The 14,593-nt window shown below is 44.3% G+C and overlaps 1 protein-coding gene across 3 annotated transcripts in view; it reads left to right on the top strand.

The window, feature by feature from the left end:
* Positions 1-14,593, top strand: part of GAB3 (GRB2-associated binding protein 3) — a 61,355-nt gene that overhangs the window by 32,715 nt on the left and 14,047 nt on the right. For 2 of the 3 annotated variants that reach the window (XM_009997128.1, XM_009997130.1), the window contains exons 2-3: positions 12,413-12,716; positions 13,420-13,422. In XM_009997128.1, coding sequence (XP_009995430.1) covers positions 12,413-12,716; positions 13,420-13,422 — 307 coding nt within the window. The remainder of the gene's footprint in view (positions 1-12,412; positions 12,717-13,419; positions 13,423-14,593) is intronic. The other variant, XM_009997129.1, reaches the window with a different exon arrangement.

Raw genomic sequence — 14,593 nt, forward strand, 5'->3', positions numbered from 1 at the left:
GGTTCAGCTCAACCCCCTCTAGATCTAGCATGGGCCGCCTAATATACTCACCACTAGTACACCTTCATATTTACACATATGCAATACAGGAGCAGACTTCAACCAACAGATTTCACCATGTGTTTTGGTTTATGACTTAGCTGTACTCTTAGTGTACTCTCTAATGCAATTATGATATTTACTAAATAGGTCTGACAAATAATTCTTGGTTTATAATGTGGTTTGTTTTCTGTAAATATTCAGTGAGGGAATCTGGCTAGTGATGAGTGGCTTCAGCTGAGCATCTGAATCACATACCAGTGTTTTGAAACTGGAGAGACCAAATTTCTTGAATCATGTTGTTGTGACAAATATGGAGCTTTCCAAATTCCAGCTTATTTCATCATAATTCATTTGTTTGTTGGTTGTGTTCGGACTGTCCCCGCAACGTGCCAGACACTCTCTGCTCCTTCAAGAGACCCAGCAGCCTTCCCAGCCCTGTGGGATGCATGCAGGCTGAAGCCACAGCTCTGGTGGTAGCCAAAATCCCCCATTAGACCTGCACAGCCTTGCTGTAAGAGCCAGTCAGGGTTTGTGCTGCCTTCTGCCTGCCCTGCTCAGGCACTAGAAGGTTAACAGCTATGGAACAACCTGCCTTATCCCAAAACAGGGTCTTTTACCATGCCTGAAACCACCAGGAGATGTTTGCTCTCTGACGGGAGAAAATTCATTGTGGAAGGCAGCTTGTGTGTAACCCACAAAAACCAGGCCAGACCCAGGAAGGGAGAGTTCATCTTCTGATGTGGTTGATAGAAAAGCTCCTCATCAGTCTAAATGCAGATTTTCTTTTTTCAAATAAGTTCTTTATATATTGTTTCCATTTTTGGGAATCTCTGCATTTCTCAGAGCTTCCTGTAAAGAGGAGGACCTGGCCCCTTCAGAACAAATGAGAGCTTTGCCATTTGTATCAGTGGAGTTTAAATGTCAGTGCAAAGGCCGGGTGGTTCCCGTGGGACTGATTTCAAGCCAATATGTAGATCCCAGCAGAGATCTTCAGAGTCTGTATAGGTAGGAGCATGCGGTGAAATCAATGCCCCCCTCCACATGCCTAAATCCAGAGCTCACCTGCATACTAGACAGTTGCTGTTACGATATTGGGCCGATCTTTCTTTTTCTTTCTGTCTTTGTACATGCATCCAGAAAGATTGGTTCTTATTTTCAAAAAATGTGACCTGCTCTCTGAGACGAGTCCTCCCACACATGTGCGCCTCCTCCCTGTTTTTCTGCTTGCCTCCTGCACACTTCCTTTCTCCAGACAATTTTAGGAGTGAAATGAAGTGCAAAGGTCAAAGCCTTTGCAGCACGTAGCTGTGGCTTCAATAAGGGTGTTGAAAAGAACAATCTAGATTTGGCCCAAAGTGGATGTGGAGGATACGTCTTTTTACTCCTATGTGCACCGAGCTGGGAGATCAGCTGGGCTGCTGAGCAGAACTCTGAACACGGGTTCATTTCCCTGCATTGAACCACATTGTTATGAACAGGCAAAAGTGTTACAGTGTAAACATGTGTGGCTTTTATTCTGATCCCGCTGGCTACTCTGTTTTTTTTTTCATTAGGTCTCACAGCCTGTTGTTGAAGGGTTTAGTTTAAAAAAAACAACAACACAAAACAACCAAAACCAAACCAAAACAACAAAAAGCGGTGCTGTGGTCCCCTACTAAAAGAGTCACTTTACCCAATTTCCTGTTTATGTTCCTTCTCTTCAGAGCCATGGCATCATGTGAGCACAGACAGTTATAGATAGGGCTGCGTGACTGTTGCTGACCTCACACCACATGTTCAGTTAACAAGGTGAAACAGCAGAATTTGTTCTGTTTGTGTAAAGAATACTGAGAAAACTGCCAATTCCAAGTAAAATAGAGGGAGAGGGACTCCTGATAGCTCGAGGCAGGGCACAATCTCCAGGCAGTTCTTTCTGGTCTTTTAACTGCTTTGCACATCTGTATTTATGTCACGCTTGTGAGTTACAAGAAAGGGGATTAGCCCCAACTCTATTTCTTTCCTTAACAAAGCAGGTTTGGAGTGCTTCCATAAAACCTATTAGTTTAGCAAATTTATTCAAAATTTGTCTGCTCTTCAGTCCCTTTGGTATATACATTTTCCTATACTTGCTTCCAAAAATTACTGAAAACTCCTGTAACTTAGCTAACTTCAGTCATCCAGCAGATTATTATACCCAGCATTTGCATTTCAGAACTGCTGTTCTTTAAAAAAATCTGGGACCAACCAAATTTTTATTAAGCACTCAAGGATCCGTGCAGACTCTTTTAAAATTCCCTTGAGATTATGGAAGACTTTTGGATTAAAGCCATTCTAAGAAATTGAAATTTACCTCTATTCAAGATTGTACCTTATTATTACGTTTGTATTAAATAATTTGTTGTGAATGAGTCAGAGGGATCTTAAGGGTTTTCAGGCCATTTTACACAAGCAGTTTTCAGGTAACAGTAGGAATCCATAATGTGCAGCATGAGATTCCAGTGGTACTTTTCCCACTAACAGAAAACAAACTCATATTGTTATGTCCAATAAGACCTGTGTCAGTTTGCTGGTTTTTCCTTACTCCCTGTTTTCAACTTGTATCTGTAAAAAGCCCATTCCTCTACCCTGAGCAATCGGAATTTTATTTTACAGCTGACCAGAGGAGTGGCACTAAGCCAGACCAGTGGTTTTCTATCCATTGACCTTAAACAGGTAGATAACAATTTTAGGCAGAAAAGTTGCACCATAGATTGGTGCTTCACAGATGTGAGTGCAGACCTGTGGGTGTATGGATAAGCATCCTGATTATCAGAAAAGCAGCGTGACTTCAGAGGCACGTGTATCCCTGTGACAGGTGAACAAATCTCAACATATGAGGCATGTAAGGAGCATGTACCAGTTGTCAAGCGCTTTGAGATTTAAAGATGAAAAAAAGCTCTCCAGAAATTTAAGCTGCATTCAAGATGATAATAATAATGTCATTTCAGATACTACACATAAACATACTGTGAGGGAATATGGAACTAAAACTCTTGGCTAGCTGGTGAGGCTGTAAACATCCTCATGTAAAGAGTCCTGCCTGTAAGTCTTCACTGTCAGGGAGCACAAATGCCTACAAAAATGCAGCAGCAGTCAGAAGATATCATTTAGGGAGCAGCTTAAAGGAATTCATGTTTCACTGTGCCTGCCCTCAGGAAGGAAAAATGCGTTAGAGGAGAGGAGGGCTCTGGGTGGGAGGAGATCTTAAATGGCTTTAATCACTTCAGTGCTGTCCTCTGCTGCTGGGACCTCTACTCTGAGTTGCGACACAGTTTAGGTCTACTTCACATCCACATTAAAAGTGAAAAAGACAAAATGAAATAGAAAGTAGAGTATGAGGATGCTCACAATTTGAGTCAATGTCCACCCCTGAATGCCCCAGCAGTTTGATACTGGCCAACATCAGCTTGCCTCCACCCGAGGCTTTTGCTCACCCATTGCAGGTGCATTTTGATGAGAGCTGGTGGCCCGGTGGAAGCCCAGGTGGTGAGTGGCCAGCCCAGGGCCAGGGCTGTACTAAGAGCATTTTGGCTGCCTGGGCTCAGCCCCATCTGGAGGCTTTGTGAGTTTGTGTGGATCTCACATGGCAGCTGGCTTTCTTTTCCTTAGCTGGATTTTCCATTAGTTCTCCAGATCCTTCGGGGACTGCTTTATAATGGTGCTGAATCACAAAAACAAAAAAAAAAAAAAAAAAAAAAAAAAAAAAGTTTGTTGCTTCCTGAAAGTGTATGAGACTTGTCTTTACCATCTTGCTAGTTCCAGTGAAACATAGCCAACTGCAGTGGGGCAGTTATGTTATTTATTTATTAAAACCAACTGTGTATTTTTATTGGCACCCTGCAGATGCTGTCAAGATTGCTGGCTGGCCCTGGTCACTTGGTGCTCCTGACAAACCCCACTCGGCCATAAGCCTCTCCCTGGGAGGCACATCCCTCCAGGGCACAGCTGGGTTTCTGCCTGTTTGTTGCTTCCTGAAAGTGTATGAGACTTGTCTTTACCATCTTGCTAGTTCCAGTGAAACATAGCCAACTGCAGTGGGGCAGTTATGTTATTTATTTATTAAAACCAACTGTGTATTTTTATTGGCACCCTGCAGATGCTGTCAAGATTGCTGGCTGGCCCTGGTCACTTGGTGCTCCTGACAAACCCCACTCGGCCATAAGCCTCTCCCTGGGAGGCACATCCCTCCAGGGCACAGCTGGGTTTCTGCCTTGCCATGGCAGTTAGCTGTAATTTCATAATGACTTATCTTTATGCTTTCTATAAATGAGCTCAAAGGGGCCTGCATGTATTTGCAGGGGAGCTGCTAACAAGAAAAGCTCAAAGCTTTCAGCACCCCTGCTGCCAAAACAGGAGAAAGAATAAAGAAGTCATGCCCTGGCCTGACAATCGGGAGGGCATTTAATTTACTTCATGCCTGTGTCAGGATTTCACTGTTAATAGATTCCACTGAAATGGGGTTGCCATCCTATCATCCTCTCTTTGATGTTTTGTTGCTATGGGTTTCACAGGTAAGGCTTTCTCAGCACAGGGGCATTTCTATAGCCACGAGACACTGAGAAGCAGGCAGCTCTGATAAGTGTTGGCAGAGCCCATCTTGCCCACACCACATCATTTTTCTGGTGTAGTAGAGTTGGTTGTAGCGAAATCCAAGTCAGAGAGCTCTTCCCCATAGCAGATCTTGTGGGATGAGATTCCTCCTCAGCATCTTCCCTTGCAAAGCACAGGAATCCATCTGGGTAGCATCACCACAGCACCAGCATTTCTTGTCTGTGGGAGAACTCCATGGGACCCACTTGCCAGGAGCCATGGAGAAAGCCAGGACAGGACAGCAGCACTGCTCCCTGTCAGCCAGCAACGTCCTGTCAAGCAATTCCTATTTGTATGAAAAGCAAGGGAATAGATGCTCTGTGACTCTGCCAGTGTCCTTGGAGGAAACCTCTAATCTAAATGTTTGTGAGAAGCACAGTCCTAATTTCTTTACTGCTCTTATTAAAGGACAGAAGACATGAATGAAATTACACTTTATCCAAGTGTCAGCCTCATTCCTCCCTCCTCAAAATGCAGTGGTGTCATTAATTTTACTTTCAGAATTTGTTTTCTTAAATTCCATGAAGTTCTTAAGAACTTGAACCCCCAAGTTTTTCGGTCAGTATGACTTTGACCTTTTATGCCTAAATGAACCCATTAGCTTTACAAAGAATCTGCATGTTTATTAAATAGAAGTGATTCATTCTGTTGCAGATGTTTGTATATGTAAAGCACCATAAATATTATGGATTAGGATGTAGACCAGGCAATAGAAATGTGTGTAGGTTAGCAGGCAACATATGACTCTGGGAGTTTTTCTCCTTTTTTTTAGTGTGTGTTACTTTTTATTCACAAACCACAGATCTCTTTTTGTGAGAAAAAGACACAAAGGAAACCTCCCTTCTACTACAGGACATCACCTTAGATGCTTTATGACAAAGCTTTCATTGCACTTAAGAGTGCAGGAAATTTTTTGGTTAATGTTTTTAGTCAATTATTGTATCTCTATCACCTTGAAAAGTAGAAGGTATTTCCCCTTCCACTATGCACTCATTGCATCTCCTCCAAGGAAAACACATGCTGACTTTCTTGAAACAAGTTTCATTTTGAGTCATATTAAAACTATCACAATCAGAAAGACAAGTGACTCAAAAAATTACTCACAATGTAGTAGATGGAAATACAGTGGTAGACTGTAGTATGTCCTGAACTCCTTGTATGATGGTCCTTTGCACTGGATGAGCCAGACCATTTGGCTAGTCTGTGTTGGAAGTTGTTTTGTATGGGAACACTGTTGAGCTCCGAGCTCTTTCCCACCAATGCTGAGCCCTAACCTTGAGAAAACAGAGCTGTAGTGGGCATGAACAAGCAGGGGAAGGGAGAGCTGATGCCTTTGCAGCATCCACAGGAATGCACCTCAGCTTCCAGGCACACAAGCAAAGGGAGAAAAACTATTGCAGAAAATGTCTCCTTCTATTCTCTAGGTTAAATAGAATGACATGTCCATGGAGGCAGAGAAAGGCTCTAAGGGAGGAGTATTTCCCTCTGAAATTGAACATCTATTGTTTTTCTTCTCCAGCCATAAGCCATGAGTTTCAGCCTCTCACTGCTGAAGAGGTTTGTGAGATCTGAGTAAAAAATATGGGAAACCAGACAGCAAGGGAGACAAAATCCAAGAGAAGTGTTAAACCAGTGGGTGATGGGCAATGAGCTCAGCTGCTCCCAGAGCACTGCATGGGGACATGCTGGAAAGGACAAGCAGGCAGCCTCATTAGGGAGAGATTTATTATGCAGAGCTGATGGGAGCTGCAGACCAACAGCCACAACTGAAATAGTAAAACCATAACTCCATCTGGGGACAGGCTGGGTGGTTTAAGAGGTCTTTTTCTTATCTCAGATTTCTGTGAGTAAGTTAATTGAGCACTATTAACTAGCAATGCAAGCAACAGAGTAGAAGGCATGAATCCTTCTGCAAGGGTCTTACAGTCTTATGAGCTGTATGAGGCTGGCCTTTTTCTCTTGAAAAGGTGGCACAAAAAGCTCCCAAAAATGTCCTTAGCTCTTTGAACGTGAGGATGCTTGCTAGCCCTGACTCCTTCCTCCTTCCTGATGCACAGGTCCCTCTTGCAGGCACCATACTTGGCAGTTCCAACCCCTTCTGCTCTGTGCAGTCAGTGGAACCTCTCTAGACTTATATGGTCTTAATACATCAGCTGCTTACAAACCTGTCTACATATGAATTTTAACTTCCTCTTTTCAGTCATTTATAGGAAATGCTATGAAGTTCCGCCTATTTATTTTTATTTTTTTAAAAATGTGTTTAAAATATTCTTTAAAAAAACCCGCAAGCTTTGAAAACTTGCATCTGAAGTGCTGGCACTCCGTTGGGACTATGATCCTGTAGCTCTGCTCATTTGCTTGCCCCAAGGATGCCTGGTGGCCCAAGGCAGCAGGAGGAGCCCTGTGCACTGAAGCATTGCCAGCCTTCAGCCAGACTCTGATGGGATTTGCTGCTTTCACTTTCCAAGGGAGTTTTGCAGGATGAGGGCAACACCAAATGTTCACACCTCTCACAGTCCTCCCCAGCACTGGGCTTACGAACTTTTCTTTCAGTGTCAGACCTCCCCATGCCTGGGGATGGGCACACATCCTTTGCCCAGAAGAGCTGCTGCAAGGTGGCCAGGCAAGCAAGGAATCATCAGTACACAAGTGCTGTTCATTCTGCTTCCCCTTGCCATCCCCTTTGCTGTATTCTGTAAAATGAAGATCACCCTCGTGGGGGAGTAGTAAGCAACAATTTAACTGGGAAAGAATTTCAATTTGGTTGGCTATTCCATGTTTTGTTATTAAAAACAGGAAAGAAAACAAACAAAACAAAACAAAGCAAAACAAAGAGAAAACCCAAAGAAACAACCCACAGGACAAGTTGTATTTCAGGCCAATTTACTTCAATTAGCTTGTGTGTGCTCTAATTTGTCATTTAAATCTCAGATACTGGATATTTTGTTCATACAAAAGGAAATGGACATACAATGTTCCTCAGACAGCAGGTAAGAGATGAAGGTCCTTGGCTAAACCTTTCCCACACAGATGCTTAGCTCTCATTCTGGCCTTGTTTCCCGTTAGCTGGTTTTTCAGCACATAATAAGTTTACTCATGGCCTGTTTTATCTGACATTGCTGCCGCACAGCAAACATTTGCATGTAATAGCAGCCCTTTTTAAACCTCACACAATTCATTCAGCAGAAGAAAAGATGTCATATTGTGGAAGAAGCAATCACTTTCATAGAAACCCTGCTGAAATGGAATCAAGAGCTATTCCTTTTCCCTTCACAAGTGGCTCTGGAATTCCCAAAGTGAAAAATTCAGGAGCAAGATGAAAACACTGATAGCTTGTGTTGCACAAAGCAACATGCTGGCGTCTGACCAATGCTGCTGCAAATTCTTTCTTCCTTTTGGCACTGAACTATTTCACTTATGAAGGGCAGATGAATATTGTTCTAGAATTATGATTGCAGTTGTGCTTTTCTGATAAAGCCTTCTCTCTAATGCCAACAAAGCTTTGGAGGACATGTAAACATATCATCATCGTATAATTCTTTGATCAAGAAGTAGCTAATTTCAGGAGACCCTCAAATAAATGTAATATTTCTTCTGGATTTGTAGATTCTTTCCATAGTGTAAGTGAGGACCCTAGGATGAATCTGAAAAATTGGTTCTTATTCAAGTATATAGGTTACTTCATCTCAACCATGGGAGTGCAAACCCTTTAATTGATCCAAATTCTCTTGTAAATTTGGTGGTGTGTGCAGCTCCAGATTAAATATTGTCACATTGTCGTCTCTGATCAGCTGAAATAAATCCTTCCTCGCACAACATGGTGCCGGCATAGACACAGCTTTTGGTTTGGGTGAGTGGTGGGGAAGGGGGAAGGCACATGCCACACCCCATTGTGTCATGGTCTGTAGGCAAAGGTCACGCTGCAAAAAGAGAAAACCAGGGATGGTGGGAAGAACCAAAAAGGGAAGGAGGAGGCAGACTTGTGACTGTTGAATGGTAAAAAGAAAACTACTGAGAGCATACAAGTATGAAAAACCGCACCATGCTCTGCCCTGGGGCTGGGGTGTGCACTTGGAGAGGAGCTGCTGTGGGGCATAACTGCCTGCCTGGGCACCCTCTGTGCCTCTGGTTTGGAGCTGAGGATCCCAGCCCCTGCTCCAGCACAGCAAACTGTGTAGTACCTGAGCTGCCAGTGTCCCTGAGAGCTAAAAGCTGCCACAGCCGTCTTGTCTGGCCAAGGCCTGCCACAGCTGGGCTCCCAGCATCTCCTGTGTGCTGCATCCCCTTCCCCTGGGGAGAGCAGAGAAATGCAAAATGTCAGGAAAATGAGGAGAGAATATTTGACTACTGGAGATAAAAGACCCTGCTGAAAGCTGTGCCAAAACCCCTGGTTTGCCTATGCCACCGAGCAGGGCGAGTCCTGTGTATCGGCAATGCAGTACAGGTGCAATGAAGCTGATGTTGAGAGCAAGAACCCAAGGAAGGGATGGTCCTGTCTCCTCCCACCCTCCTACCCTGCTCTGGGTGCTGGCCTGTCTGTGCCCCAGCAAGGCTGGATGCTGGGGCACTTGGCTGGCAGTGCTTCCTATTTCCCAGTGTTGGATGAGATGGTTTCCACTGGTTTTGCTCCCTGAGCCAGCTCCCTGTGGCAGCAGGCAAGGATTAGCCCCAGCACAGGACAGCAAGCCAGCAAAGTCCCCATCAGCCAGGCTGCATCATTGCCCTGTGCCACTGCCACCCTGGCACCCACACTGATCTTAAGGGGGTTGGGGGTTTGACTGCTCAAATGTCTCTGCAGGTCTGAGCTTGCAAGTGCTGGTTCCACCTCGCTGCTGACTCAGGCTGCACTGATTTAAAGGCTGCCACCCCTTGGGCCTCTCCTGTCCCTTGGGCTCCAAGTGGTGGGTTGGTTGCATGGGCAGAGTATGTGCTTTGGTCCCTGCAGCTCACAGCAAGATACCACCAGCAGTTATTAACATCTGGGGCAATGAAAGGCAGCAGTCAAGGGCTGTTAGTTTTCTGAGCTTGCAGTATCACCAAAGGGCAGTTCCGCTGTCCCTCTCCACCCCACACCTTCCTGCTTGTTTCCTACAGCTCCTGTGTTACACTGCCAAGAAAAAAAATACTCTGTTTTCAGCTGGACAGGGGCTGGCTGGCTGCATAGGACCCACCAAGAGCCTGAGGAAGGCAGTGAGAGCAGCCCTGTGGAAGATGAAGAGGGGCAGACTGCCCTTTCCCAAGGGCAGTACAGATTTGGGCAGCTATCTAGCATTATTTCCCTTCAGCCTTGTTTTCGTGGCTGCCCAGCTCTGACAGCCAGTGTTTTCCCCCACAGCCTTGCTCTCCTCTTCCATCACAAGCTGCACTGACCAGGCACCCTTCCATCACCAGTCTCACAATAACAGCCAGAAAATAAGCCTGATCAAATTGTTTATCTGCAGGGAAATAGATTACCAGGCAGTTTCTCAGCTAGTACAAAAGCAAAGCCCATAGAGCCACAGCCACTCACACCACACTGAAGCCAGCTTTTCCCTCCAAACCAAGGGATCTTGAACTTTTCCACAAAGCACAGCTGCAGTTTTCTCTTTCCTCTGACCAGCTGCCCGGGTTGTGCTGAAACTACAGACCCTTTAGACTCATGAATATTAACATGCTAAAGAAATGGGGACAAGTACTGGGCCATCCTTCCTGAGGGTGTCATAGCAACCAGACAGGTAGTCCTGAGCTGGCCACAGCCTCTAGCACCCTAGAGCTGTGTGATTAGCATTTAGACAGAGTGTCCCCAGCTGCTCCTTTATCCTATCCCATCACTAGCTACTCATGTGCAGATGATTTCCATCGAATTTCCATCAGAAGGAGCCAGGTGTATTTAAGCTGTAGGGCTAGCTTGTTCCTCTCTCGGAGAGGATTGGTTTTGTAGGAGAACTGGTGATTTGTTTATCCCCTTGCCTTAGCAGCTTGCTCCTCTGGGAAACAAAGTAGCAGGTCTTGTTTAGGCCCCCTGAAACATTTGTTTTTTTATTGTTTAGGGGTGAGAGTGTGTTAGGGGATGTGATCTTTCTGTCCTGATGGGACTGTGGAGTGTGCATTAAGCCTGTGTGGCACTTGGAAGGTACTTGGCCTTGCAAGAGCTCCCTCTACAATACTGAATTTTCTAGTCCCTGTATATTTTTTTAAAAGAATTGTTTGCTTTCAAAATAGTTTAAGGTAATGACAGGCTGAACAGATTTACTTCTAGATATTTTTTTTACTAATAACAACAGGTTGTGAAAGTCTTGCTGTGCTGCAATTAAGTCTCAAGTAGGAAAAAAATGTGTCTTTTCTTGACAAATGATTGTTGCTATTTTGGTTGACCATTTTAGCTATTACCATGCCTATTGGAAATCAGTGTCAGCAAAATCTCTAGTGCCTGTATTGATCCTAAACTCTGCCAGTAAGGACTCTGGCATCTTAGTAAAAACACCCTGAACAGTTATTTTGCCTTAAGGCCACATGGTTGTCTGTCTTCAAACTGACAGATAGGTCCACTCTTTGCAAGATGAGCATGATTTTGAGTTGGAATGCAAGCTATCATCCGGGTTTATGTTCTTGTTACAAGTCATTTTGCTAAGAGCACTTGAACAACATTAATGTAGGAAGGTTGTGAACATTACTGTTCAAGTGTTTCTTTAATGAACTTTTAACTCTTATGAAAGCAATTAAAACAGCTAGTGGCTGTATAATTATTGCAGGTACTCGGGCAGTGTGTGAGCCCCTGCACCTTTCTGGAACTTCCATCAGAGATGAGGCAGCAGCAGCCTTGGCTTCAGGGGCCAAGGCCTGGGCCTTGTTGGTTTGGGCATGACCTTATCCAACACATTTTTTATGCAGTCTGGTAAGAGGGAAGCTCCTAATGTCTTACTTCAGCTTTGTCTGTGGAACAGAGCTCAGGGTGGATTTCTTCTGGGTGTCAAACTAAGTGTGTTGATGACAGCTATAATCAACACAGAGGTGCTTATACTGTTGATGAACAAAAACAGCTGCTGGAAAAAAAAAAATATTCCTAGAAACTTGCATATAGCTTTATAAAGTGATTCTGCATCTTAGTCCTGCCAGGACTTAATTTAAGCCTATATGGGACCCATACCTTCAGTCACAGGGGTCTAAAATACATCATTGCTTACTAGTTTGGTTTGGGTTGTTGGTCTCTTGCAGCAGTGTCTGTGTAAACAGATGTCCCTCCTTCTGTAAGGTCTGGAAGTTTCCTGTTTAACTTTTTAGCACTACAACTCCCTTAAGGTTTTTTGGGGGCTTTCAGAAGCAACTGGCAGCTCATTAACAGTTTTTTATTAGCACAGAAACTCAGAGAGGGAGGCTGGTCACCTGGAGCCCTTGGCTTTGCTGGTTAAAAGGTATTTGTTGCCTGGTATTAGCTCAGGTTCTGTAACACAATGTGCAGCCCTAGGTGTTTTCATTTCACAAATAAAAATGTATTATAATCTCTTTATAGATGAGTTGGTGAAGTATCAGATCATTTAGATTAAACTATGCTGGCAGGGTGAGAGAAGGGGAGAAGTCTTGCTCCTCTTGATGTCCAAAGGGACAGCCCCTCTGCCTTTTTTCCTATCAAGAATGCAAGCAGATAGAAAGCACTTCAAATCGAAGTCAGAATTTGGCCAGCTTATCAAAGCAACTATAAAACCTAAAGGAAGATACCTAAGTGTGGGCTGATTGCTATAGTATGTGGTTGGCACTAAAAGGGGCCTGTTTGTGCCTCCTGCAGGCATGGCGGAAGCGCTGGTTTGTGCTGCGCAGAGGCCGCATGAGCGGGAACCCAGATGTGCTGGAATACTACAGGAACAACCACTCCAAAAAGCCCATTCGGATCATCGACCTCAATGAGTGCGAAGTTCTGAAGCACTCAGGGCCCAACTTCATCAAGAAAGAATTTCAGAACAACTTTGTCTTTATTGTGAGAACCACCTACCGCACCTTCTACCTGGTAGCCAAAACTGAAGAGGAGATGCAGATCTGGGTGCACAACATCAGCCAGATCTGTAACTTTGGACATCTAGAAGATGGCACAGGTAGGATCATGCTCACACTTGTCTTGAGGGCTGGATGGTTGATCTGTGTCTGGGCTCCTCCAGAGCAGCACTTGGGGTGAGAGGAAGCATGGACCTTGTTGGCTGGGCTGGGCAGGTGGTGGGGACAGTTTCCTATAGTTCCACAGCACTGAGATGCTGTTAAACCCTGTTTTGAAAGTTATCAGAAACCTCACTTCTACTGGCTAGAAATAATAGCTGGCTGCTTGGTCTCACTTGGATGAAGCAATTCCTGCTAGAATAAACAGCAAATCCATAATAAGAAAAGGTACTGTTTATGTGAAAAGCTGACTGGCTGTTATGTTCTGGGGCCATTTATTTTGTTACATGACCCATATTTATTTAGTTTGGTTTAATATAAGACACCTGTTCCAGGAAAGTCTCTTGAAAACCTCACATTTTCTCAGGCTTTGCTGGGTGTGGAATGTGCACAGGCTTGGGTGTATATGCAAATACATAAATCAATGACAAAAATACTGAGCTGTCTTAGTCTATTAATGAGAAGAAAAATAAAGAAAAGGCAGAGGACAGGAGAGCGTTAGAAGTGTGTGTCTAGACTTCAGAGATGGTCTTGCCAGTGAAGCATAAAGTCAGCCTGTTTTGCCAGGACCTACACCTGTATATACTCAGTAGGGTCAATTTCTTGGAAAGTTTCCAATAATGAACCACTCCAAGATGGATGTAGCCAGTAATTAAAGTTGGGACTTGTATCATCATTAACTTAGCTTTCAAATGAGACAATCAGGCTCAGATAACAGCAATCTGTCTTTCCCTTGACATTTCCAAGGGGCAGATGCAGCAGCAATTTGAGACCTTCATAGGAAGTGAGTCAGAACAAAGTTCTTCCACAGTGATAAAAGGCAGTGCAAGAGCAGAAGAGGGTGGTGATGGAAGGACTCAATCCCAAAGGTGGTAACGTGCCAGGGGGTATAATAGTGTGACTGCACATGTTATCCTGCCATGGTCCCCATTCTGCTGTGCCCAGACTGCTACTGGTGCCTGCTACTGCCACAAAACCATGTCATTACCTTGTAACTTGGAAGGAAACAAAAGGCCATGATGATGTGTTTTATTTTAATCTATCCTGGTTCCTGGATGCCTTTAATCTTCTCTTCAGTAGTTTATTCTGAGGGTGAAAATGAGTGGAAAAAGCACTGCAGTGGTCCTGCTATAAATGTGATGCCTGCTCTTTTCTCAGTCACTTTAGAGACCATCAGGAAAATGTGCAGATGTATTTTTATGTGCCAGTGCAAACTGCCCATGAATGCATCTTGCAGACTATAGCTGGTAGCTTTGAGGGATTGGAGTCAAATAGCCTTTTAGAGCTTGGATGTAATTGGGGATATTCAGCTGACCCCCTCCCTACTGACCTGCCCTTGTTGCCACAGAGATGTTGCATTTACATTGCTCCTGCTGGTGCCGTATTCTTTTAGATATAATTTACCCATTACTCTGAAACAAAGGTGACTCTTTCAATGCAAAACAGAAAAGAGAAAAATATTTTTGTCTCTCAAATGTGTATGCAGGCTTCTGCTGGCACTGTGCTGAGGATGTGCATGGGGAGAGGTGATCTGTGGCAGAGAAGCCAAGGCAGAGGCTGTCCCATGATAGATAAATTTATTCTGTGAAACATTTCTTCTGTTACACTGGTACAGTGCAACATTGCTCCTAAGGCTTACACATGGGCAATACTCAGAGTATTAGACAGGGCTGTTTCTCTCCCTGTGAAGACTGTCAGTGGAGACACAGATAAGATGTGACAGTTCTTGCTGTGGCAGTTGGGAAAGATGACATCCCAGCTTTCCATCCCATTCATGATGGATATTACCCCCCAAGAAGCTCAGCACAGCAGAGCATTT

The sequence above is a fragment of the Chaetura pelagica genome, unplaced genomic scaffold, assembly GCF_000747805.2.
Source record: "Chaetura pelagica isolate M959 unplaced genomic scaffold, ChaPel_1.0 scaffold344, whole genome shotgun sequence".
NCBI classification, from domain to species: domain Eukaryota; kingdom Metazoa; phylum Chordata; class Aves; order Apodiformes; family Apodidae; genus Chaetura; species Chaetura pelagica.